We start from the raw sequence: 25,228 nt of genomic DNA on the forward strand, positions 1-25,228 counted from the left end.
GCTTAACCCACTGAGCCACCCAGGCGCCCTGCCCTCCCCCCTTTTTAAAGAGAAATGTGTTTAATGGTAAAGCTTGGCACACGTTTAGTACCAGCCATGGCCTTAAATTGAAGCAGCAGGGACAGGTAGGTGACCCCCATGAAGGCTCACATGCCAAAGAGAATGAGGAAGGCGACCATCACACAGAAGAGCCCCCTGTCCTCAGACAGGGCAAAGCCCAGAATGGTACAGAAGAGCTGCCCCTTGAGAGAAGGGTTCCTAGCACAGCCAATGATCAAAGCTGTCACTGTTCCAGAGCCAGCCCCTGAACGAGCCCCACTAACCATGGCAGCCTCAGCACCAATAAACGTGGCTGCTGTGGCAATGTCCCAGGAGACAATGCTGGTTCTGGAACTTGGTCAGGGCTCCCGTAGTGGGGAGTTGCTCTAGGAGGCTGTTTAAATGGGATCCTGGCCTACTCAAGGAGGCAGACACAGACCTGACTGGTGTCCTGGCACAACAGTAGATCAGAGCCAAAGAAATGAGCAATGCCCGGTCATCTGCACTCTCTGCCTCCCAGCTTTAGCTCTAAGTTTCTATTCTTGCCCTTTTCAGCTTTTTCCAAGATTTTATTTATTGGGGTGCCTATGTGGCTCAGTGGGTTAAGCATCTGCTTTCAGCTCAGGTCATGATCCCAGAGTCCTGGGATTGAGCCCCACATCCGGCTCCCCACTCAGCAGGGAATCTGCTTCTATTCTTCCCCCTACTTATGCCTTGTCTCTCGATTTTTCTCTTTTTCAAATAAACAAATAAATAAAATATTAAAAAAAAAAAAAAAAGACTTTACTTGAGAGAGAGAGAAAGCACCAATGGGAGGAGTGGTGGAGAGAGAGGGAGAGGGAGAAGCAGACTCCCTGCTCAGGACGAAGCCCGACTCAGGGCCTGACACCAGGCTTAGTCCCAGGACCCTGAGATCACAACCTGAGCCCAAGGTGGAGGCTTAACCGACTGAGTCAAACAGGCACTCCGTATTCTTGCTTTCTTTAACCCTGTTCTCCACCAACTAAAGGAAAGTATTTTAATTTCCTTACTTTGCAAATAAGACAAATGTACTGTAAGACTCTCAGGATAAGAAGCGCCTAAGATGGTTCCTTATTGCTGACCTCACGATTTTATCTGAAGTCTGGGCCTTCCTCCATTCCCTCCAGTCACTGAGACTCACCTGTCTGTGGGAAAAGAACCTGAGCAAAGAGCAAGTGCTTCTTCCATGGGATCCCCCAAGCTGCTCTCCTTCTCCTGTTTATTTAACTCTGATGGAGCCAGAGTAGAGGCGTCTATACCACAACAAAGAAAAAGATTTGTCATCAAGAAATAACAGCTCTGTCTTCTTTCCCCAGCTCAATACAGTTCTAAGGTAAGCTTGCCAAAAAGAGCTCACCATCCATTCATTCAACAAATCCTTATTTGGTGCTTACTATGTGCCAGGCACCAGGGATATGGTAGTAAACAAAACAAAAATCCCAGCTCTCAGAGAGCTGACATTCTAGCATCGGGGAGGAAGAAACACGCAGGTGGAAATAAGTAGGCATTGATATGAAATTAACTATACACCAACTCTCTTCTAAGCTTTGCATGCATATTAACCATAAATGAGAAATCACATGGGTTAAGTTAAGAAATCATCGAAGCTTAAGTTGACATTTTATCACGTTAAGAAAGTAAGGGCTCCAAATGTCAGGAAGCTAAGAATTCAAACCACCCACAAGAATCCGTCACAGCCCTGCCTTCTGTGAATTTCTCACCCAAGGGTAACAGGCTTCTCTTCAAGGACACTGACTAAAGATATTTACTATGGTGAGCCTGATCTCTTGGCTATTTACCCTGAGAAGTGAATTTTCCTGAACAAAGATTCAGAAGTTCTTCTAGGTTCTCTTTCTTGTCGTTCTTCCTGGGCAGAGATTTTTCAGTCTGAGATGGGAACTTTCCAGTACACAGATCCAACAGCTCATCCATGTCCGCATCCATGGCATTCTCATCCATACTGGCCAATGGCAACCCTGGCTTCAGAGCTTGGTACTGATTCCTGTGGTTTCTAACATTTAAGAACCTACAAGCACAATAAAGAATATAAGACATTCTCTAGGGGAAAAAACAAAGTAGTGAGTAAAAAATTTTGAAGAGGATTTTTTTTTAAGAAGGTGGGGGAGGGGTTAACTGAGAAGGAAAAAGAGAATCTTAGGCAGGCTTCATGCCCAGCGCAGAGCTCAAGGCAGGCTTCGAGCTCATGACCCCGATATCATGACCTGAGCCAAAATCAAGAGTCAGATGTTTAACTGAATGAGCCACCCAGGCATACTGTGGGTAAAAAAAATTGATGTTTCTTTTCTTTTTTTAAGATTTTATTTATTTATTTGTCAGAGAGAGAGAGCACAAGCAGGGGTAGCTGCAGAGAGAGGGAGAAGTACCCTCTCCGCTGAGTTAAGGAGCCCAATGTGGAAATCAATCCCAGGACCCTTGGATCATGACCTGAGCCGAAGACAGATACTTAACCAGCTGAACCACCTAGGTATCCCCAAAATTTGATGTTTCTAAAACTAATCTTAAAAGCTGAATTCCAGGGGCACCTGGGAGGCTCAGGTCATGAGCTCAGGGTCCTAGGATCAAGCCCTGTGCCAGTGTCCCTGCTCAGCAGGGAGCTTGCTTCTCCCTCTCCCTCTGCCCCTCCTCCTGCTTGTGTTCTCTCTCATTCTCTCTCAAATAAATCAATTAAAAAAAAAAAATCTGGATCCCAAACCAGGAGACAAAGGATTCAAACTGCAGCCCTGTGATAATCTAAAGAGGGAGGGAGTTTAGTAAGAGAATAAATGCTATTAGAAAGGTAAAGGGGTAAAGGATAATTTTGGGTTTCAGACAGTGCCAGAGTAGAACTTGGTGCTATGTCCACGTAATGTGCCACAGCTCTGTCCACCCTCAATCCCACACTTCAATCCTAACACAGCAGGACAGATAATTTGATGCCCTTACAAGAGCTGTGCTTTTCAAGGAAAGCAGAGCTCGAAGGATCAGAATGCCAGCAAGGACTATTTACGTTTTATTTTCTGGAGAGCTTTTGTTCAAACTTGCAGAATGTAATACTAATGGTCTGTACACCTTCTCTTTCTCAGAAGAGAAAGCACAGATGGAGCAACAGACGCTCACTTTATTTTTAAACAAAATTAAGCAGTACCCAGTACCATTCCACCCACAGAAACATAAAACTACCTACCCATCTGCATCCAACAGTTGGCTCTGAGTGTCATCTTCTAAACAGAACTGGAAGTCTCCGGCTCCTAGGAAAAGTGTCTTGGGCTCTGGGGAGGCGTTATACAGATCCTGGGAATCCTCTATGGGAAGTGAAGGCTCAGACAGCTTTCCTGAACTCTGGCACCAAAACAAAACCAAACAAAAACAAAACATTTTATAATTGTCATTCACTGTCATGACAACAACAGAAGTTGCTATTTGCAGGATTTTATCTACTCTCAGGCAATTGCAGTTGAGGAGGACAATGCATAGCCAAGAGAAGAATAAAGAAAAAACGTCTTCAAGAAAGTAAGAGCATTGGATGAGGCTTGTTTTTAATACACAAAGGGGGTGGTTTCTTTAAACTGAACATACATAATGTGGTGGGAGTTGCTTGGCTTGGACACAATTTAGCAGTGTGGGAAGTAAAAGGGGGAGGAGATTAGAAAACCATTACCATCTTACCTTAGAAGCTGAGCTGACCAAACTGGCTCGAAATAGCCCAGGGGAAGGAGATCTGAATCCTCCTGGTGTAGCGAAAAAACTGGTCCCGCGTCCTGTCTGTCTGTTGCAAGGCTGATAGGATGGAATCGTGGAGCCAATCAGCTCAAAACTACTATTGTGGCTGCTCTCCTTTGTTAGCAATGAACATGAATCATCTTCATCTAAAGAAAGAGAAATAACTTAAATGCATGGGTCCAGAAATAAGGGGGATCTGTTTAGGAAAAAGAATTGAGAATGAAACTGTCAGGTAACATTCATAGGCAAACCTCTCAAGTTATAAGTTCTAAAGCATGAAGGTGAAGGTGAATTATGGTACTAAAATAGCATTATACAATCGGGGTTTGTCACTAAGCTAAGTGACACCTGAAAGTTCCCATCTTTCTCTCACCCTGCCTAACACCTATCATCACTCTCCCTGTTATCCAATCATGTGTTCATCTTTTTATCTACATAGGACAGAAATGTTTCATGGTTCATTTAATCAACACATACTGCTAAGGACTTATTATATGTCCACAGTCACCTGAAAGGAAACTGAATATAAGCTTTCAAAAACAGAACGAAGAAAAATCTTAATTTACAAAGTCCTTTTAGAAAAATTTTCTAACTCATAAATGCTTTTCATTGCCACAGGGAAGACTGAGAAAAGTCTACTAGAGTCAAAAAAATGGAATTTTATGGAATTGTAGTCCTTAAGTACCAAAGCTAGAGGAGCTAAGAAAAATCAAGTTCTGTGTAAGAGTCATTACTTACCCAGTTTGCTAGACCTTTTGCCTGAGATTTCATCTGTTTCTGATTTTTCTTCACTAGGAAAGTAACTATAAAATAAGAAAGTAAATTGTTTGTTTCTGCTTTTTTTTTTTTTTAACATCTATTTGTTTTAGAAAGAGAGAAAAAAAAAAGAGAGCTGAGTGCACACAGATAAGGGGAGAGGCAGAGGGAGAGGAAGATAGACAGAATCCCAAGCAGACTCCCCACTGAGCCTGGAGTAAGACGCAAGTCTCCATCCCATGACACATGAGTTCATGCCTCAGTAGAAATCAAGAGTCGGACACTTAACCGACTGAGCCACCCAGGCGCCCCATGTTTTTGCTTCTTATGAGAGGGCAAACCCAAGGGAATCTTATCTTTCACTGGAGAGAATTACTTACCCCATCTTGGAAGAGTTGTCCTTAAATAGAAGTAAGGTAGAATCGGATGACAGAGGCTTGGGGACAGACAGAAGTCCAACTGATTTCCCAATGTCACTACTGCCATCACTGTTGTCTTTATCTATTTCTTTCTCGTCTTTGGTTTCTATTTCTTCACTACCGAGAAGGAATTCTGCAATCTTCACCAATCACGCCACCCAAAAACAAAAAGAGTCAGAAAATTCAAAAGCAAATATGCTGTTGGCCAAATATATGGCTGCTTGGTTACAGGTCACATCTTAGATCTGAAAAGGTAAATCTGAAGGAAGCTCGGTCTAACCATTAGCAGTAACATAACTTTCCGACACCTCTAGAGCTCTTTTATACTTATTTTACCGTTTATCTTCCCCAAATTGCTAAAAGACTGAAAGACTGGGTTATCATTTTATTGAAGCAATAAGAGGCTAAATAATTAGCCTGAGACTGAAGGACAACTAGTGGCCTCAGACCAAAAACAGACTGTGACATGCTGCCTAGTTCGGCCTTTGCTTTCCTTCTTTCTTTTTTCCTTACCCAAGGATAAATATGAGCCAACTCTCACAATGACTGCAGAGTTCCAGCAAGGGAGCTTTTCTTTTTAATTATGTATGTATTTCCTTTGGTGGCTTTTTTCTTTTTCTCAGTACCCAAAACCCTATCATCATCTGTCTTACCTAGCCAGAAACAAGGGCAAGAGGCCCTTCTAAAAATACCCAGTGAAGAAAGAAAGAAAGAAACTCAGGAAGGTCTCAGCTTGCCTGAGAACTTATTCCAGACCTCCACCTGACCAAGGTTAAGACCGCTGTTCATCCTAAATAGAGAAAACTATGTAAACAACAAGATAAAAGCAACTATGAATACAAAGCTGTTTCCATTTTAGCCTTATGTTCAACAAGCAGACTAACAGGTAGAAGCCAAGGCTAAGGGCCCTGTGAACAGCAGGTAGTCAAAGGTGTTGAGAGAACTGAATGCACTAGGACTTCAGTACCTCTGAGCTAGTTACATCACCTCTGCCCCTAAAATCTCTTATACAATTGAACATGCTTACTCTGCTCTGATTCAAATCTGATTTTCTCTTTCTCTTATCCATCCTGACCAAGTAACAAAATTAAATAATTTTCAGAACCTCCTGATTGCCTTCTTCCTCCACTTCTTGCTCTAAATCTTCCTCTTCTTGCTCTAAATCTCTCTCTTCCTCCTCTTCTCCATCTTCCTCTGATTCGTCCGTCATTTCTTCCTCCTCTTCCTCTTCTTCAAATCCATCTTCATTATCTAACTTAAATAATGCTTGCCGCTTTTGGCGCTCCTCAAGCCTACGGAGTTTCATCGCTTCCTGTAGTTTGGCTTTCAGCACCTGAAGCTTTTCACCTGAACAGAGATAAGGAGAAACACTTCAGACATGTGTTTCAGGCAACTCCAGAGACTTTAGTACTCTCGGCTTTTGTTACCTTAACAAATAAGGAGTATAAAGAACTAAAATGTAAAAGAGAACTTTCACAGTGATGTTCTACACCCTGGAATAATATACCACATAGAGATTATAAAGTTATTAAAGAGCAAAAACACGGTGGAAGAGCAGGACTCTGGCTCTGGCTCAGAAACCATGAAGGACAACACTGATAATATTAAGGAAAAAAAGAAACAACTCAAGAGTAAAATGGGCAGGGGTGCCGGGGTGGCTAAGTGGATTAAAGCCTCTGCCTTCTTCTCCGGTGATGATCCCAGGGTCCTGGAATTGAGCCCTGCATCGGGCTCTCTGCTCAGCAGAGAGCATGCTTCCTCCTCTCTCTCTGCCTGCTTCTCTGCCTACTCGTGATCTCTGTCAAATAAATAAATAAAATCTTAAAAAAAAAAAAAAAGAGTAAAATGGGCAAAGGGTATATTCAAAGAAAAAAATGAACATATGTGGTTAATAAACAAAAGTAATGCTTAACCTCATTTCTTTTTTTTAAAGATGTGGGACTTGAACTCACAACCCCAAGACCAAGAGTTGTATGCTCCATCACCTGAGGCAGTGAGGCGCTCCATCACCTGAGGCAGTGAGGCACCCCTCCCCTCATTTCTAATTAAAGTGATACAAATCAAAATAATTTGTCAAAATAACAAATCAAAATAATTTGTCAAAATAACTTGACATATTTGGCAAAAATTAGAAGGTTTGATAATATCTCTTATTAACAAGAGGATACAGGAACTCTTACACACTGTGACTCCGTGTGTAAATTGGTACAACTATATTTTTTTTAAGATTTTATTTTTATTTATTTGACACATAGAGATCACAAGTAGGCAGAGAGGCAGGCTGAGGGAGAGGGGGAAGCAGGCTCCCCACTGAGCAGAGAACCCAACTCGGGACTTGATCCCAGGACCCTGAGATCATGAACCAAGCCGAAGGCAGAGGCCTAACCCACTGAGCCACCCAGGCACCCTAAAGAGAGAGAAAGCACTACAAGTGGGAGTAGCAGAGGGGATGTAGAAACAGACTCCTGGTTAAGCAGAGAGTGAGACATGGGACTCGATCCCAGGACCCTGAGATCATGACCTGAGGCAAAGGCAGATGCTTAACTGACTAAGCCACCCAGGTGCCCTTGGTACAACTATTTTGAAGGACAATGGGATGATACATATCAAAATTTGACTCAATAATTCCACGGAGTAAGGAATTCTGCATCCAGGTACACCAATATACACCTGATAATGGAGTTCAACACTGTATAAAATGCCAAGAACTAGAATAAACAAGATATTCATTAAAGGAGTATAGTTAAATCATGTTATAGTTGCACAATAGAATATTATGCAGCTGTTAAAAAACACTTTAAAAGCGGGTGCCTGGGTGGCTCAGTGGGTTAAAGCCTCTGCCTTCAGCTCAGGTCATGATCCCAGGGTACTGAGATAGAGCCCTACATCGGGCTCCCTATTCACAGGAAGCCTGCTTCTCCTTCTCCCATTCTTGTTTTAACATTGTTAAAACAAAAAAGCAGATAAGAAATCAGAATGCAGGGGCACCAGGGTGGCTCAGTCGTTAAGGGTCTGCCTTCGGCTCTGGTCATGATCCCAGTATCCTGGGATCAAGCCCTGCATCGGGCTCCCTGCTCAGCTAGAAGCTTCCCCGCCTCTCTCTGCCTGCCTCCCTGCCTACTTGTAATCTCTGTCAAATAAATAAATAAATAAATCTGGGAAGAAAAAAAAAAACTTCAAAAGCAATAAAATGTGTATTTGAGCTCTGAAGTTACAAGGTCTGGATTAGGCTGCTGGTTCTACTACTCACAGGCTGTGTAAACTTGAGCAAGTGGCTTAAATGCTTTGTATATCAGTTTCTTCATATATAAAATAAAGACATGATGTATTTACAGTAAAGTACCTAAAGCAGTGCCTGGCATAGAGTAAGTATCCAATGACTGTCTGTCTCTTTCTCTCACACACACAATGGTATACATATACATTATGAATTTTCTTCCTAGAACACACAAAAAACTGTGAACAGCTACCTTTCGGAAGAATAACTTTGCATTTCATACATTTTCCTCAGTGTCTTAATTTTTTTCTTTGTGTCATATTAATTGTATTTTCAAAGTAGAAGTGGGGACTACAAACATTGTTAAAACAAAAAAGCAGATAAGAAATAAGAATGCAGGGGCACCGGGGTAGTTCAGTCAGTCGTTAAGGGTCTGCCTTCGGCTCTGGTCATGATCCCAGTGTCCTGGGATCAAGCCCTGCATCAGGCTCCCTGTTCACGGGAAACCTGCTTCTCCCTTTCCCACTCCCCCTGCTTGTGTTCCTGCTCTCCCTTTCTCTCTCGCTACATCAAATAAATTTTTAAAATCTTAAAAAAAAAAAAAAAAAAAAATATCCGAATGCATGGTCTGATCATCCTATTGTTTCTAAAAACATATACATGGAAAGAGAGATTAAAAGGATACACAATAGGGATGCTTGGGTGGCTCAGGCGGTTAAGGGATGGACTCTTGATTTCAGTTGAGTTCACGAACTCAGGGTTGTGAGATCAAGCCCTGGGCTCAGGAGGATGTCTGCTTGAGATTCTCTCTCCCAATCTCTCTCTCTTTCTCTGCCCCTCCCCCAACTCATGCTCATACTCTCTCTACAATAAACAAATTAAAAAATAAAGGATACAATATAGTTATAAGTGTCTCTGATAGAGGATCATAGAAGCTTTGTCTTTATTCTTTGTGTTTTCTACATGAATATTTATAGTTTTTTAAATTAATATATTAGTTTTTAAAGTTTTTTACTTAAGTAATCCCTATACACTGTGGGGACTCAAACTCACAACCCCAAGATCAAGAGTTTCATGTTCTTCTGACTGAGCCAGCCAGGCATTTCTACTTATTGTTTTTTATAAGACAAAGACAATTGGAAATAAAGTCATCCTACCCACCCCACACATCTAAGCAATGCTACATGAGAATCATGCCATAGGTACTGCTATCCAATCTCCAAAGTGTCCAAGGAAAGAGATTCTAGAACTTTTCATGACAGGGTCTTCAGTCGCCATAAATACCTGCCCGAGTACAAAGCGTAAGGAATCAAATGAACAAAAACATGAACTCAAATACCTGGCTTTGTGTGGCCTGCTCCATCCAGCTTCTCAGTGGCCAAAGTCACAGGTACCACATCTGCCTTCAGCTCTTCCTTTCCATCAGTATCCATGCCTTTCACTATGATGTTCACATTCACCTTCTGACCAGCCCTGGGCTTGACCACTGGGTTAGCATGCTTCCAGAAACGCTGTTTCAAGGCTTCCAGTTCTAGATCCAAACACCAACAAGTATGTCAGTTTGCCATGCTTAAATTCTTTCCTTTAAGATTCCAGTTCTGTTTAAGTTCAAAAAGTTGCCCCGGGGGGGAAAAAATACCTAAAGACACCAATCACTACTTTGCTACTAACACCTATGTCAAATTCATACCCATATAACTTAACCCAAACTAATAAAATGTTGCAATTGTTCTTCCCCAGTATACTTCACAAATCATTTTACAGTAGAAATTTATAACTGAAGTTCCTAGATGTAAACAATTCTTTCTTTTCCTCATTTTTAAAATTTAAATTCAGTTAATTAACATATATTAGTAGTTACAGATAAATGTAGGCAATTCTTTTTTTTTTTTAAAGATTTTATTTGACAGACTGAGATCACAAGTAGGCAGTGAGGTGGGCAGAGAGAGAGGGAAGCAGGCTCCCTGCTGAGCAGAGAGCCCGATGCGGGGCTTGATCCCAGGACCCTGAGATTATGACCTGAGCCGAAAGCAGAGGCTTAACCCACTGAGCCACCCAGGTGCCCAAATGTAGGCAATTCTTAAAAAAAAAAAGTACTGAACTGGTAGAAACTGCACCACAATTATCAGTCATTCAGTGGCTTAGTTTTTCATAGATTCCAGCCTCTTTTTAAAAATTTACCTAGGGGCGCCCGGGTGGCTCAGTGGGTTAAAGCCTCTGCCTTCGGCTCAGGTCATGGTCCCAGTGTTCTGGGATCGAGCCCTGCATCAGGCTCTCTGCTCAGCAGGGACCCTGCTTCCTCCTCTCTCTCTCTGCCTGCTTCTCGGCCTACTTGTAATCTCTATCAAATAAATAAATAAAATCTTTAAAAAAAATCATTAAAAAAAATTTACCTATTCTGAACATTTCACTATTAATTAGCAATCTTATTAAATACGGAAAACATCAATTAAAAAGGGGAGAGAAATGATAATTCATCCAGTTAGTGATGTAACTCAGCAGCAGGACTGGAAAAGTCTGTTGGTGAAACTGTTGTACTAGTAAGATCAATATCATCCGGAAGGAAATCCTATTTACATGTGGTCTCTATACCACACACCCAACTAGTATACAAAGGGGAATATATATGCTGGGAGCAGTTAGTTCAGTGGTCCAATGACAATAGGATCTCTCTCCACTTCCCCATTGCTATAATAGCTCAGAATTTCTTTTTCCTTTCTCCTTCAGCTAGCTGTGACCTGGCATCATCACCTTCTGCCTCTGTTTAAGATCTCACACCACAGTGGGCTGCTTTAAGAGAGCTGACAGTTATAAAAAGATTCCTTTGGGATTAAGGTTTGTTAGATATTTTCACGTGCCTTCTCTTCCATCTAAAATGTCCAGAACACTCCAAGTTTGATTCTTTTTCTAAAATGCACCTGAGGACACCTGGGTGGCTCAGTCATTAAGCATCTGCCTTCAGCTCAGGTCATGATCCCAGGGTCCTGGGATCGAGTCCCACATTAAGCTCCCTGCTCAGCGGGAAGCCTGCTTCTCCCTCTTCCACTCCCCCTGCTTGTGTCCCCCTGCTTGTGTCCCTCTCTCCCTGTGTTTCTCTCAAATAGATAAATAGAATCTTTTAAAAAATTAAAAAATGAATGATAAACAAAGGTCTAGGAAGAGAAGATGTAAGTTTGCACCTGCTTTTCTAGCAGTTCAGTAAGGCTGGAAGCAATGGGGAAATGCAAGTGGAAAGGTAACAGAAGTAAGCAGGCTGTTATTGGCACCAACAGAACAGAACAAATGGATGTGGAGGAAGATATGTTTGGGACCCAAAATAATAGTGAGGCAGAGGAGTTGCCTTCATTCTTCTAGAGAAAGTCAGTCTCCTTAAAGCTCTTCAACTCCAACGTACCTGGCACCTACTTTCCTTGCCTTTTACTACATGACTCAACCATCTCCCCCCTCACCCTAGAAACCCTGCTCAGGCTCCTCTCCCTCAATCAGTCTCTGCCCAGCTCCATTCATGTCCTCCGTGAAAAGTCTGCTCCAGCTCAGGTCTCCACCAGCAGCAGCTTGAATATAAAACTGTTCTCATTCTCATATTTTAGTCCAGAAAATAGAATTAAGGGCAGAGATTATTCCCTACACTATTATGGGAAGCAGGAGTCCTACATTTCTAGCATCCCTAAGTTGAGATCTACCTGCCTTTTCTCATGTAAATATTATTTTATGTGAAGTTAAGGAAACTAAGCTGTTCCTACTGCTTTTACTCTTAACCCTTTCCCCTGTCCACCCAGCTAGCCACCAGATTGAACTTCCCAAAATGACTATCTGATTGGGTCATTTCCTTTGCTAAAAATCTGTCTGTGGTTCTCTTCTAACAAAAGGAAAAAGGCTCAGCTCCTTCCAGGGCCTAAAAACCCTGCATGACCTGGCTTCTCATTACCCATCCGCAATGCCTTTGCAATCTTCACTCTGGCTCACCAGAATACCCTGTTCTCTCTCTTGTCGCTGTTGGGCCATTTGCAGGTCTGTTCCCTCCACCAAGAATGTCCTCCCTCACCTCTCTGCTTTGGAACCTCCTACTTGCCTTTCAGGACTTAGCTCTGGTCCTGGTTCCTTTCAGAAGCCTCCCTGACTCCCAACGAGGTACTCAAGGGAGCTACCCTTCCTCTAGTCTCACAGTATACACCCTTACCATCCAGTCATGTAACGGTCTGTGTGCCTGCCTGTCCCTCCTACTAGACTTGAACATCCTTGAGAGCAGGGACTATGGCTTGTATACACAGCAGCCAACACCAGGCTAGATAAAAGTTTCTTGCATGGATAAATAAAAGTTGATCCTAAGTTCATACATATGGAACTGGCTGGCATGGAAACCCAACTTTCACGTCAAATACTATTTCTGAAGGAAAACATATTTTGAGTTAAAAATAAATGCCTACGACGTGCCAAGCACTGTGCTAGTTCCCTATATAAGCCAAGTGTAATGTTGGAAAAAATGACCCAACCTCTCCAAGTCTCTGTCTCTTCACTGCAAAATAATACCTGGGGCTGTGAGAATTAAGAACAATAATAGAGAATCTATCAATGTCTAATATAGTAGGCACTAAAAAAAAAAAAAAAAAAAAAAAAAAAAGAAAAAGTTTTTCCTGTTCCTGTCTCAGTCCAGAACGGTCTAGATTCCCTCACAGTGTCTAGTATTGTAACTATTTAAGAAATGTTTCTTCCCCCTCTCTTACTCTGGCGCTGTTCAGATTATTTCTGGTCCCATATCACGAAACTTTCCCTCCACGTTCAACAACTTATTTCCCTGCTTCTTTGCTAATGGAGCTATACTGGTTCTGTTATACAACTCTTTTCACTTCACCTCCTGCTCTGGTCAAACGGACTTATCCATCCTACCCATATGCTCTATGCAGAGCTCACTCTGTCCCTTCCAAGAAGGTCCTTCCCTCCACTTCCAAAAACCCCACCCATTTAGTCAACAAAGACTCACAGGGTATAATTTAGACACTAGATACCATGGATGACAGAGCACCTGCCCGCCAGAAGCTGTTACGGTTATGATGTAAGTAATTTCACTAATAATAGAAATAGAAGCCGTTATTTGAGTGTTTCCTTATGCCATCTATTTCTGGGCCTTATTTCAATACATCTTCACTACAGCCCTGGGAAGTGGATATCCTTTTTTTTTTTTCCCTTAAAAAAGATGGCTCGGAGAGGTCATATAATAGCACATTCAAGGTTAAACAGTAAGTAGCATAGTCCAGATTCAAACCTTGGTCTTGCTACAAAGACTTATTTGCTGATTATCATGCCATACTGTACAGTACAGAGGAGGGAACACCCAGTTCTACCTACTATTCAGGATATGGTAATATTACCTAATATGGTAATACATGAACTCTGAACTCTGTCTTGAAGGACCATTCATCATTCACTCATCCAACATAAATGCCTATAATTTGTCATCCACTGTGGAAGCACTGGTGATAGAGTAAGGAACAAGCCAGAAGATCCCTATTCAAAGTATAAACGGAAAGGCAGTGAACAAGTAATTACATCCACCTACTCTTCAAGCCTTCTTTTAACCACCTTTTGGAAGAAATCAATCCTTCCTCTAAAGTGTCAGAGCACTTTATGCTAAGTGTTTCCTTCAGCAAAGACTACTTTTCCCTTTCCCTCATATAATTTTTTCCAATCATCAGTGACACACGTTCATTCTAGATGTCACTTTCCACCTTCTCTCTTGCGTTATTACTGTTATTTGCATACTTATCTCCCCTACAAGAGTGTAAGTAGCTTAAATGTACGATAAATTTTAGATTGCTCTTGGTGTGCCCTACAGAACCTTGCATGTCGTGGATAGTTTAATATTTGTTAAATGAGCGGAGAAAGAAAAGAAATTCAGTTTGCAGACAATTTACTGAACCAAATGTTTTTCTTTATAGTGAAAAAATGAATAATGCTGGGGGTGCCTCTGTGGCTCAGTCGGTTAAGTGTCTGCCTTCTGCTCAGGTCAAGATCCCAGAGTCCTGGGAACGAGCCCCACATTGGGCTCCCCGCTCAGCGGCAAGCCTGCTTCTCCCTCTCCTACTCTCCCTATTTGTATTCCCTCTCTTGCTATGTGTGTCTCTCTCTGTCAAATAAATTAAAAAGATCTTTTAAAAAAATGAATAATGCTTTTTTGGATGTCATACCATAATACAACAGTGACGTACCTCTTTTGTATACTAACCTATCAACAGGCTTCCATTTTTTTTTTTAAAGATTTTATTTATTTATTTGACAGAGATCGTGAGAGCAGGAACACAAACAGGTGGAGTGGGAGAGGGAGAAGCAGGCTTCCCACCAAGCAGGGAGTCCAATGTGAGCCTCGTTCCCAGGACTCTGGGATCTTGATCTGAGAGGAAGGCAGACGCTAAACGACTAAGCCACCCAGGCACCCCAACAGGTTTCCATTTTAAACAAGGTTTAAACACTCTGATGCCCTGCCAAATTTATCTAAATAGATTTTTACCCATATCTGGTACATCTGTAGAATACAATCACGTGTGGTTATGGGTTCCTCCTGTGTTCCCTATCCTCCATAGTAGCAAATAATAGAAAGTTGCAAATAAATTACTCTAGAGGCTCCCCCCAATTCAAAGAATTACCTCTGTTGGTCTCAGGTTCTTCAAGTATCACAAAGGAATCTTCATCAGCACCCAGTCGAGGTTTAACGGAAACATCTACCCCCAGTTGCTTAAGTCTATCCAGAGTGAACCTCCTCACTTTTTCAGGTGGCACAATTATTGATTTGGTTTGCTGCCCAGGCTCCTCCACCTTCTCATCTGCCTCTCCGGTTTTCTTCAGGATTTCCTCTTCCACCAGAGCATGAGGTTCAGGTGCCACAAGCCCTCTGGCTTGACAATCCTTGTCCTCATTCCTGAGGAAGCTGGATTCCTGTGGTGCCACAGAGCTGTCCTCAGGTGAAGGTCTATTGTCACTCTGCTTCTGTTTCTCCTGAATTTCTTGCTCTTCACTTCCCATCAAATCCTTACTGCAAGACTCGTCTGATCCAGTAGTCATCTGGGGTTCCTTTGAAACTGCAGGGAGGGCATGAATTTCCATTTCATATCCTACACCTGTTGTCTGCTCAGAATCTTTGCTATGGTGGTCATTACTCTTCTCACTTGTATTTGCAGTGTCTGTGGTTTCTTTGGGATGGCTTGACTGATACTTAGATGACCTAGAGAAGGGAAAATGAGCTGAAGTTGAAAACTATCCTATTGTGAAACTCTCATAATAATATCAATTAAATTGGTTTTAGGAGTGAGTAATCTGAACTTTTAAAACCAGATGGTTGTTATAAAACTGAATATTTACAAAAACTATAATCACAAGGAAAGAAAATTCTTACTTCAGTAGTGCCATGGCATTTCCCTGGCAAGTGGGTCGGGGTTTACGTTTGAAGAAATCATGAATGGTTTTATTCTCAGGCATATGATATGGAAGATTAAGTGCAGACTCTATAAAATGGAACAAAACAAGCAAATACATATACTGTATATTTGTAATGTCACTTCATACTCAGTTAACTAAACAGTACAGCAAAAGTCATCACGAGAAACAGAAAACAATCCTGGATTTAATAAAGATGTGATCAAAGTACAAAAGAACTTCCTAAAGACCAGTGGCTTTTAAACCTAGATGTGAAATCAAACTGATCCAGGAAATTGTTTGTTTGTTTTTAAATGTTTATTTATTTGACACAGAGAAAGAGGAAGAGAGCAAGCACAAGCAGGGGGAGCAGGCAGGGGAGAAGCAGGCTCCCCACTGAGCAGAGAGCCCAAAGTAGGGCTTGATCCCAGGACCCTAGAATCATGACCTGAGCCCAAGGCAGACACTCAATGACTGAGCCACCCAGGCTCCCCTAAAAATAAAGTCTTAAAAATCTCGGAGGGGCACCTGGGTAGCTCAGTGGGTTAAGACTCTGCCTTCGGCTCAGGTCATGATCCCAGGGTCCTAGGATCAAGCCCCGCATCCGGCTCTCTGCTCAGTGGGGAGCCTGCTTCCTCCTCTCTGCTTACTTGTGATCTCTGTCAAATAAATAAATAAAATCTTAAAAAAAAAAAATCTCAGGCACTCGGGTGGCTCAGTTGGTTAAATGTCTACCTTTGGCTCAGGCTGTGATCTCAGGGTCCTGGATTGAGCCTCACATCAGGCTTCCTATCCAGTGGACAGTCTACTTCTCCCTCTGCCCCTCCCCTCAACTCATGCACGTGTGCACTCGCTCTCTCAAATAAATAAGTAAAATCTTAAAAAAAAAAAAAAAAATCCCTAACAGCCAAGTTGAACTTACAAAGAAATATTGTGATTTGCCTCAAAGTTACTGCACTGGTTTACATTACCTCGAATAAGGCGCTGGGTTTCACTATGCAGTTTTTTTAACGCTTCCTTAGTTAATTTGGCTGCCTTTCTTTCCTTAGAGAAAACAAAAAGTGAGACTACATTAATGCTATTATCCAGAAAGATATTCATGCTTCAAGAGTTTGCCCTCTCCAAGAAAAGCGGACGGAGAGAGAAAAGTAAGCAGTAAGTTCAGTACAATATAAACTCAAGATTGCTTATTTTGCCTATCACAGAATTAATTTAACACAATCCATATTTGTGTCCCTACTATATACAAAGCAGTATTTTGGGTACCAGGAAAATATGACAGACATGATAAAATATTTATCCCTCAGAAATTCACAATCTCCTGGGGAAAGAAATCAACATGACAATTATACAGAGCTCTATCTCACCTTCCTTATGGTGCCTTTTGACGACTCAGTTTCTTCTCCAAACGGATACACTCCACTCTCCAAAGACAGTTCCTTTTTCTAGAAGAAAATATTACAAGTTGAAAAATATGGAGAAAAATTAAAATGAAGGGGCACCTGGGTGGTTTAGTCGGTTAAGTGACCAACTCATGATCTCAGCTCCAGTCATGATCTCATGGGTCATGGGATCCAGCTCTACATGGCACTCTGCACTGAGCAGGTAGTCTGCTTGGGATTCTCTCTCTCTGCCCCTGCCCCCAATACAGTTCGCTCTCTCTCACTCTCTCTCTCTAAGGGAAATAGATAAAAATTAAAAAAAAAAATTATTTGAAAAAATTAAACTAAAATAAGAGGATATTGGCTACTCAAAAGATTGGTTTTGTATCCCAACATCACATTATGCTATGTTAATAATGAGTCAAGAATTATCAAATAAAAGTTTTAAACATACAGCATCCCTATAAAGCCTAGAAAAAAATTTACTGTCTTGAATGGAGGTTGGGCTGTTGTTTCTTACATTTCTTTTTTTTTTTTTTAAAGATTTTATTTATTTATTTGACAGAGAGAGATCACAAGTAGACGGAGAGGCAGGCAGAGAGAGAGAAAGAGAGGGAAGCAGGCTCCTTGCTGAGCAGAGAGCCTGATGCGGGGCTCGATCCCAGGACCCTGAGACCATGACCTAAGCTGAAGGCAGCAGCTTAACCCACTGAGCGGCCCAGGTGCCCCTGTTTCTTACATTTCTTTATTATATCTTTCCCTAAGGAAGAACACTGACTCCTAGGGAGCTAAAGATAATCTTAGCAAGAACAACTGTGCTTCCAAACACTCAGGACAATAATATTTGACTGTTCCTTCTCTTTGATACCTTTCCAGAAACACTTGAGGTTCATTTCTTAAAAGCCACAGGATTATAAAATTTATATCTCAACAATATAAAGTATCTCGTTTTCCCCTTAACATTCCTATGAGGGCAGTCAAAATACTAGCTTCCTGGGGTGCCTAGGTGGCTCAACTGGTTATGCATCTGACTTTGGCTCAGGTCATGATCTCAGGGTCCTAGGATAAGTCCCGCATCAGGCTCTCTGTTCAGCAGAGAGCCTGCTTCTCCCACTACCCCTTCCTTGCTCATGCTGTCTCTTTTTTTTCTCTCTCTCTCTCAGTTGCTGTTTCTCTTTCTCTCTCAAATAAATAAATAAAATCTTAAGAAAAAAAAATACTAGCTGGGGCGCCTGGGTGGCTCAGTGGCTTAAGCTGCTGCCTTCCGCTCAGGTCATGATCTCAGGGTCCTGGGATCGAGTCCCCCATCGGGCTCTCTGCTCAGCAGTGAGCCTGCTTCCTCCTCTCTCTCTCTCTCTCTGCCTGCCTCTCTGCCTACTTGTGATCTCTCTGTGTCAAATAAATAAATAAAATCTTAAAAAAAAAAAAAAAAGAAAAGAAAAAAATACTAGCTTCCACACAAGTTAGCATGTCTATCCCCTGTACTGTCTGATTCCAAAATTAACAACCAAAAAACCTACATCAATTGCCACATGTTTTTCTTCAGTTAAAAAAAAAAGTTCCAACAGTAAATCAGAAGATAAAGCAAAAGTTAGAAGCAGTGGGTTAGCTCTTCTGCAATCATCTTTTACTTGCCTTGTATTTTTTTACTTTGTTTTTCACAGCTGCTCTTATTGATTCTAATGACTCTTCATCTTCCAATGCAGAGTCATTTTCCTCTTCCTCCTCCTCTAGCCCAGTTTCAAAAAGGTCTTTATCCACAAGAAGACAGCCACTGTCATTAAATGGCTGTTTTACATCATCTTCCTGGATGATACATAAAGAAAAAGCAAAATCCAATCACCCAAACTCCAATATTTCACAACATCATAAGGTAATTTGGATCAAGGCATAGAAAGCCCATATTCCATCAGTAGACAAATATATGGCATTCTAGAACATTCTCTCTGGTTCCTACCCACAATTTTCCTTTGAGGTTCATGCTGTGATTTTAGTGTCCTAAACTAACTTAGTAAACAGTATATATATTTTTTGAAGAATCAATTAAATACTTATTAAGCAACTACTTTATAAAACTTGATGGTTTCTCTAGTTAGCAAATAAGACTTGACTTATGGATACCTAAAAAACTCTTCTCTGAAAGTTAATTTTCATTAGAACAGAGGCAGCAATTAATCCATGTGCTCACAAAGAAAATCAGAAATCTATTAATTTGGAAGTGTCCATTTATCCAAAATGGAGAATGAGACCAACAAGTTTAAATTACTTTTCTCATTACTCACAATGCAAAACAATCAACTCAAAGCTATATTCTGAGTGCAAAAACCCAAGAACTGAAAGCAACTCTTTCTAAGATGTTAACTTCATCTGTCTTAGAAAGAACAAATGTATTCTCTTGAATATACCTCATTTTTTGTTTCCTTTTTTTTTAGCCGCCTGATTTTTTCCACCTTTTTTTCCTCTTTCTCAAGTCTTCTCCTTGATTTTACTTTTGCTTTTCCTTCAGTTCCTTCTTTATCATGTTTGAGTTTTTTGGAAATCTTTCTGTCAACTGGGGAGTCCACAGAGTTTTCAGATTGGAGACTCTGCTCTAAGCAAAGCATCACCTGGGTTTCAAGGTTTTCCTGATACAAAGACTCCTCGATGTCATTTTCAGCACTGTCTGCCAGAGTTTTATGAATCCTTCTGACTTTTCCACTTTTTCCGGCATATAAATTCTCTTTATTTTCCTCAACACTGTCATAGGGAGTTTTCTCTGGAGAGGCATTTGTGTTCTCTCTCTCAGAATCACTGTCTTGTAGCACCTTCCTGCTTTTCAATTTCTTACTCACGAATATCTCTTCATCTGAATCTGGAGAAAACATAATTTTTTTTAGAGGTCTACTGTCATTTGGCCCGCCTCCTAGTCCCATTGCTTCTCAAAAACATCCAATTATCCATGTGCTATGTCACCTTGTGAAATTATGTAACTACCACTAAGAACTGACTGTAGCAAAGTAAATCTAAAAATAGGTTTTGAAAAACATTTTCCCTGGAAAAATGTCTCTTACTAAGAAAAATAATTATATATATTTACAACGTGTAAAGTTGTTCTAATTCTTCTGGCAGGTGTTAAAAATCCTTTTATTAAAGGACGAATGCATTCAACAAGGCAATGTGGTAGCTTCTAAACATTTTATACATTCAATACCATTACAGAAATGCTTAATGTCAAAAGGGTACAAGCACTACTATTTTGTTTTTATACTAAATAAGATAACAAGATTAGGCATTAATAATTTAACAAACCAAAAGAATAACGAAATTAATTCCAACCCACTTACAATCCAGGCCCACACTCTATTCCTAAAAACAAAATCACTATTACAAACCTCCGTCACTCAAGGATACAATGGTTTCGCAGCTGCCTTGTCCACTGTCTGAAGGACTATTGGCTTCTTCCTGTGAAATGAGCTTTGAATCACTGATTTCTAGGTGAACCTAGAAAATGAGAACATACTTTGCATTAGTCAGTTGGGGACAAAAACCTCTAAGTACATAATGATACATAAATCATCATAGGATTGTAAGGCTGAAGTAAGGAAAGCACCAATACAGTGGTTCAACGAAGGGTGACATTAAGAATTACTGGACAACGGGGCGCCTGGGTGGCTCAGTGGGTTAAGCCACTGCCTTCGGCTCGGGTCATGATCTCAGGGTCCTGGGATTGAGTCCCACATCGGGCTCTCTGCTCAGCGGGAAGCCTGCTTCCCCCTCTCTCTCTCTCTGCCTGCCTCTCCATCTACTTGTGATCTCTTTTTGTCAAATAAATAAATAAAATCTTTAAAAAAAAAAAAAAAAGAATTACTGGACAAGGGGCACCTGGCTGGCTTGGTTCAGTGCAGCATATCACTCTTTTTTTTTTTTTTAAGATTTTTATTTATTTATTTGACAGATAGAGATCACAAGTAGGCAGAGAGTCAGGCAGAGAGAAAGAGGAGGAAGCAGGCTCCCTGCAGAGCAGAGAGCCCAATGTGGGGCTCGATCCCAGGACCCTGGGATCATGACCTGAGCCAAAGGCAGAGGCTTTAACCCACTGAGCCACCCAGGTGCCCCTGAGCATATAACTCTTGATCTCAGGTTGTGGGTTTGAACCCCAAGATGGATGTAGAGATTACTTAAAAATAAAATCTTAAAAAAAAAATCGCTGGACAAAAAAACAAAAATTCATTGTTCACCTTTGAAGAATGCTATAGAACCAATGGCTTTATTTGCGTAAATAAAAAGTAATGGTGCGTAAATAAAAAGAATCAAGCATTTACACATATTCTGTCTGAACTACTGCTCAGTGTATTCAAACGACATGTTAAATAACACCACAGAGATGCAATCCAGATGTGAAAAACTCTATAGAAAAAAACTATGTGCTTCCTTAACAGTAAACAGCAAGAAAAAAAGAGAAGGGAGAGGGACCTATGTAGAGTCAAGATACACACACACACACACACACACACATATCAACAATTGTAATATGCAGACTTTGGATCCTGTTTCCAATAAACTGGAAGTATACATATGAGTCAATGAAATATGAACACTAGATATTTAGTATTAAGCAACAATTCTAAATTTTTTAGGTGTGGTAATAATATTTCTGGTTATCTGTTTTGGAAAGCTCTTCTCTTAGAGATGCATTATGAAATATTTGTAAATGAAATGATGTCTGGGATTTGCCTCCAAATAATCCAGTGAGGGGGGAAAGTGGGTGGGACTATAAATGAAATAAGATTGATAAGATCTGATAACTGTTGAAGTTAGGTGATAGGTTCCTTATACCAGCCTTTCTGTGTTTGTTTATGTTTGAAATTTTCCAAATAAAACCATTTTAAAAGTCACAAGTAAGGGGCACCTGAGTGGATCAGTGGGTTAAGCCTCTGCCTTCGGCTCAGGTCATGATCTCGGGGTCCTGAGCAGGGAGCCTGCTTCTGCCTCTTTCTCTGCCTACCTCTGCCTACTTGTGTTCTCTCTCTGTCAAATAAATAAATAAAATCTTAAAATAAAGAGAAAAAAAAATGTTTCAAAAAAGTCACAAGTAAAAAATATAAGTAGGACTGCTGTGTTAGGTGACTTGACCAGTTAGTGACCAGGCTGATCCTAGAGGCCAGATCTCCTACATCCTTGGTGTTCTTAGGGCTCTGAATCGACATAATAGGAGGGTAAATATTAACATCTGTAAAGTAGTAGGGCACTACCCATCTTATTGGTTTCTCAAACAATTATTAAATTGATTTAAATGTTTGGTACCATTATTTAAATAATAACCAAAGGTAACAGGTACTGAGAAATCACTGAGGATCATCATGCATGTGCTGCTGTTTCTCTCAACAATCCAAAGCAGTAAGATTTTTTTTGTGGATGCTGAAACTGAGTTTAGGTAACCACATAACTCAGTACACGGTGTTGCTCTGAATCACTTTATTCTAGGCAATCTGTACCAGTATCAGCAACAATCAGGGCCAGGAACAGGGTGAAGACAGAGTCAAGTCTCAAAAACCTCAGTAATCAAGATAGTATCTTAGTGCAGTATTTAAAAAAGACCAAATTGATAAACTATGGTTCATGAGGTCGGCCAACTACTTCTATAAATAAAGTTTTATTGGAAACAAGGCCAGGATTAGAGGAAGGTGAGGTGGAGTAGTGCAACTGCAGGGTTTTACTTTATTTTTTAAAAATACTGCATTAAAATACTATCTCAATTACGGAGTTTGGGGGAGCCCTCTGAAATTCTGCCCCCAAGGCTAGTGTCTCACCCCAGTCCCGCCCCAGGAAAGAACACGGGTCTGAAAACAGATGCTTCCATGCCCAGTCCCCCCAGCGATCAACCAGCCACCAGCCGGGAAGCCCCGAGACTGCAGCTTCTCTCCGGGTCCCGTACGATGACCTCAAAGCCCTCTTGCAAACTCAATTCCGAGTTCCCAGAGACTCCCGCCGTCCACTTCCGGGGAACCCAGCCCCGCAACCCAGCGGCCCAGGTCAGCCTCGGCCTGCCTCTGTTTTGGGGAGCTGAACAAGGAAGAGCCCCGGCGGCAGGAAACGCGCCAAAGGGGAGGCCGGACGGGCGGGGCCAGCTCAGGAACCGCTGGCGGCCGCCAGAGCGCGCCGAAGGGGCCACAAGCGACGCCGCCGAGCCCACCGAGGGGCGGGAAGCCCAGCGCGAAACTGGACCGCAAGGTCGCTAGCCCACCCGGCTGCGGAGGTATCCCGCCAGGCCCGACGGCGCGCCGCGCCTACACAGAGCACGCCGGGAGCTGTAGTCCTTCCAGCGTCCGCGACCCGCTCCGCCCGGCTCGACCCCTACCCGACACCGCTCCTCGGTGCCAGGCCTCTGGAGCCGTGGACAGGGATCTGTGCACGAACTCACCTCAGAAACTACTTCGCCGGTCATGACTCCGGCTTCCCCGGCGCTTCGCTGTAACGGAGCAGGTCTCCAGTTTCTTAGCCGGGGTGCAGCTGCTCCCGCCGTCTCCAGTCAGGCGACACTGTTCGAGCTTTCGCGCCCAGCCGGAGTGGAGGCTCCGCCCTAGCGATTCGCACCAATCCCGAGGAGTCTTTCTACATGAGGCCACGCCCTCCACACTGTCCTACCAATCACAAAGCGCCTTCCGCCAGTCCAGCCCGTATAACCTGGGTTGGGTTGGCGGGTCCCGGCTCCTCCAGTCAATTGAACCTAAAGGAGGCTGGGGGTATCGCGTCTGCGGGCCGAAGGGGCCCTCTGACCTCGTAAGGCAGTGCCAGGCGAGTGGTGGCCTTTGACCTTTGGCCCTTGCCGCAGCGCATTTTGAGGAGTAAGCCTTCCACGCGGGAAGTGAACTAAGAGAAGATCCCAGGGCAACCGAAGGTACCTGTGGGGATTTTCTCCAAGACCTCCCTCCATCCCTAGAGCAGCTAGATCCTACCTGCTCCTTCTCGTACCTTGCATTCACGCTACCCGACATCGACAAAGAAGAGTTTTGTGGGCTGCTCAGATACCAAAGAATATCCTTGGATAGACTTTACAATTTTATTTAAAGTTAATTTGAGGGTGCCTAGGTGGCTCAGAGGGGTAAGCATCTGCCCTGGCTCAGGTCATGATCCCAGGATCCTCTGGAGCCCTGCATGGGGCTCCCTGCTTGGCGGAGAGTTGACTTCTCCCTCTTTCCCTCCCCCTTGCTTGTGCTCTCTCTCTTTCTCTCAAATAAATAAGTCTTAAAAAATAATAATAATAAAGTTAACTTGAGGACGCGGAAAACACCTACCTATCCATTCCTCGACTCTTTAGACAAAGCAAGAAAAAAGAATAAAAGATCTGGAGTCAGACTAAGCCCAGACAATTCTAATCCCTTGTCATTATGCTGGTCACATCTCCCCCCCCCCCCCAGCGGGTCCATTCTCTGTCATTCCTTATCCTGCTCTGTCCAGGCAAGGTTGACTTCTCCCCACTGTGTTACCCAAGTTCCCTTGACCTCAGGCTTCTGGTTGAGTCAAACTCCTGGAAGATACTTTACAATGTTACTGTTAAGGAGGAGATCAGAGAGCACCAAGAAAGAAAGGCCACTGTAGTTACCGTCTCCACTTCACTCTCATGATCCTATCCACTGGTAGGTAACCGGCTCCTTCTAGTTTTCCCAGGACTTTCCCAGTTTTAGCACTGAAAATCTCACCTCCTGAGATTCTCAGTCCCAGGGAAACCAGGATAGTTAGTTACTATATCCACTGGCCTCCTCTTCCAAGTTTCTAGCTTTAGCTGGGTTCAGATAAAAATTCTCTTTCCTCGTCTTTCTTTCTTTACCTCCTCACCACTTCTCAACCCACTTTTGCCCCCTCCCCCGGATCCCATTATCCATCCTCTTCTCTCCCATCCATATAGCCGCATTTCTACCCACTTCACTATTTCTACTTGATGATTTCCAAATACACAGCTATAGTACTCCTCCTTCATATTTGGAGAGCCAACATTTATCAGGGGCTTACCCTGTGACAAAACACTTGCAAGAATTTTGCAAACATCATTTTTAGCCTTCAGAGTAAATTTGTAAGGTAATTAATATATTATCTCCATTTTTACAGGAGACTAAACCTTTAAATTCTAGTAACTGGTGGAGCCAATATTCATACCCTGCTCAGTCTGACTCCAGAGCTCATACTCCTCCGAGAGACCTTGCCTGAGCCCCTTCTCCATTCTCCTTCCATCCCCTGTTCTATTTTTTCCAACAACACATCTGCTTGAAATTTTACTTTTATCTATTTGT

At 42.2% G+C, this 25,228-nt stretch overlaps 1 protein-coding gene across 1 annotated transcript in view; it reads right to left on the bottom strand.

Annotated features, from left to right (window-relative positions):
- Positions 1-23,502, bottom strand: part of CLSPN (claspin) — a 32,291-nt gene extending 8,789 nt beyond the window's left edge. The window contains exons 1-16 of the mRNA XM_059377242.1: positions 23,362-23,502; positions 20,333-20,441; positions 19,367-19,812; positions 18,597-18,767; positions 16,947-17,024; positions 16,551-16,623; positions 15,560-15,668; positions 14,814-15,388; positions 9,512-9,703; positions 6,061-6,302; positions 4,917-5,095; positions 4,519-4,583; positions 3,727-3,926; positions 3,245-3,399; positions 1,860-2,086; positions 1,202-1,313 (exon numbers count right to left, since the gene is read on the bottom strand). Coding sequence (XP_059233225.1) covers positions 1,202-1,313; positions 1,860-2,086; positions 3,245-3,399; positions 3,727-3,926; positions 4,519-4,583; positions 4,917-5,095; positions 6,061-6,302; positions 9,512-9,703; positions 14,814-15,388; positions 15,560-15,668; positions 16,551-16,623; positions 16,947-17,024; positions 18,597-18,767; positions 19,367-19,812; positions 20,333-20,441; positions 23,362-23,385 — 2,957 coding nt within the window. The 5' untranslated portion in view covers positions 23,386-23,502. The remainder of the gene's footprint in view (positions 1-1,201; positions 1,314-1,859; positions 2,087-3,244; positions 3,400-3,726; positions 3,927-4,518; positions 4,584-4,916; positions 5,096-6,060; positions 6,303-9,511; positions 9,704-14,813; positions 15,389-15,559; positions 15,669-16,550; positions 16,624-16,946; positions 17,025-18,596; positions 18,768-19,366; positions 19,813-20,332; positions 20,442-23,361) is intronic.
- Positions 23,503-25,228: the final 1,726 nt, after the last annotated feature.

Source organism: Mustela nigripes, chromosome 14, assembly GCF_022355385.1.
Source record: "Mustela nigripes isolate SB6536 chromosome 14, MUSNIG.SB6536, whole genome shotgun sequence".
NCBI lineage: Eukaryota > Metazoa > Chordata > Mammalia > Carnivora > Mustelidae > Mustela > Mustela nigripes.